At 68.6% G+C, this 1521-nt stretch overlaps 1 protein-coding gene across 1 annotated transcript in view; it reads left to right on the top strand.

The window, feature by feature from the left end:
• Positions 1-1515, top strand: part of EPS8L2 (EPS8 like 2) — a 16576-nt gene extending 15061 nt beyond the window's left edge. The window contains exons 16-19 of the mRNA XM_029957173.1: positions 188-260; positions 417-597; positions 693-825; positions 955-1515. Coding sequence (XP_029813033.1) covers positions 188-260; positions 417-597; positions 693-825; positions 955-1038 — 471 coding nt within the window. The 3' untranslated portion in view covers positions 1039-1515. The remainder of the gene's footprint in view (positions 1-187; positions 261-416; positions 598-692; positions 826-954) is intronic.
• Positions 1516-1521: the final 6 nt, after the last annotated feature.

Here is a 1521-nt window from a genome sequence, read left to right on the forward strand (position 1 = left end):
CCCCCCCCCCCCCCCCCCCCCCCCCCCCCCCCCCCCCCCCCCCTCCCTCTCACACACCCCACCCTCCACCACCTCCCAATCCCCCATACACAGCCCACCCCACCCGCTGCTGGACAGGCTCTGGAGGTGGGGGAGGCCGAAACTGATGGCACCCCCACCCCCGCCCCTCCTTCCCCCACCCCTGCAGGCCAATCTGAAATACTGGGGTCCTGCCAGCCCCACCCACAAGCTGCCCCCAGGCTTCGCAGGGAACAAAGAAGGTGAGAGGCGCTCTGCCAGGGGAGGAGTGCCACCAGAAGACGCACTCCTAGGCCTGGGGTTCCCCTGAGGGAGGCAGTGGGAGGAGGGTCTTCGACCAGTGTGGGGGAGCCCAGGGTCAGCTGGGGTCGGGCCTGAGTGCAGGGCACTGCCCGCAGAGCTGATCCACCACATGGACGAGGTCAATGACGAGCTCATCAAGAAGATCAGCAATATCAAAGCGCAGCCGCAGCGGCACTTCCGCGTGGAGCGCAGCCAGCCCGTGGGCTTGCCGCTCACCTACGAGTCCGACCCGGACCAGGTCCGCGCGTGGCTGGAAGCCAAGGGCTTCAGCCCGCGGTGAGTGGGGCGGGGCGGGGCGGCAGGGCCGCGCAGGGGTGCGGGCGGCGGGCCTGGCGGGGCGCCCTGACACCTCCCCCTGCCCCCACCCCCAGCATCGTGGAGAACCTGGGCATTCTGACCGGGCCCCAGCTCTTCTCCCTCAACAAGGAGGAGCTGAAGAAGGTGTGCGGCGAGGAGGGCGCCCGCGTGTACAGCCAGCTCGCCGTGCAGAAGGCCAACCTGGAGGTGAGCCGCCCGCCCGCGCTCCCCTCCGCCCCCCAACCTGGGCTCCCAGATGGCCTGCGAAGGGGGAGGAGGCAGGACCCTGGCCGTGGGTCCCTAGGCTGAGGCTGCCGTCCCCCCGACCCCCCTCAGAAGCATCAAGGCGGCTCGGAGCTGGAGGAACTCATGAGCAAGTTTCATTCCAAGAACCAGAGGAGAGCGGAGGAAGACAGCTAGAGCCAGCAGCAGGGCCCGCGGCGGGGCGGGCCTGCGCAGGGCCCGGCCCCCAGTGCATGGAGGAGTATTTTTCTACGTGTGTATATTTTGTACCGTGGACAGGGGAGGTGGGCGGTGCTGGCTGGGGGCGCCTCACCTGCCTCATGGCACGTGGCCTGCCCCGAGGCTCAGCAGCACCTCGCCGGAGCATCTGTCTGCCCCAAGACCCTCTTCCGCCAAACTAGCCGCCTGGAGATGCCAGCCCCTCAGGGACTGTCCCCGAAGCCAGAGCCCAGGCTTTTCCCGCCCTGCCCTGCCCCTTCCCAGCTTTGGGACCCTTTCCCTGAGGCTGCAGAACCCCCAGGAGGCCGCCAGGGACTTTCCTTTGGCCCCCCCATTCCCAAGTTCCTCCTGACGCTTGTGACCCTGGCCCCAACCCCATGCCCTTGGCTGCTACTTGTCACGTGCCTGCAGATGGGCTGGGAGCCAGACGCTGGGCACTGA

This window comes from Suricata suricatta, chromosome 11, assembly GCF_006229205.1.
Source record: "Suricata suricatta isolate VVHF042 chromosome 11, meerkat_22Aug2017_6uvM2_HiC, whole genome shotgun sequence".
NCBI lineage: Eukaryota > Metazoa > Chordata > Mammalia > Carnivora > Herpestidae > Suricata > Suricata suricatta.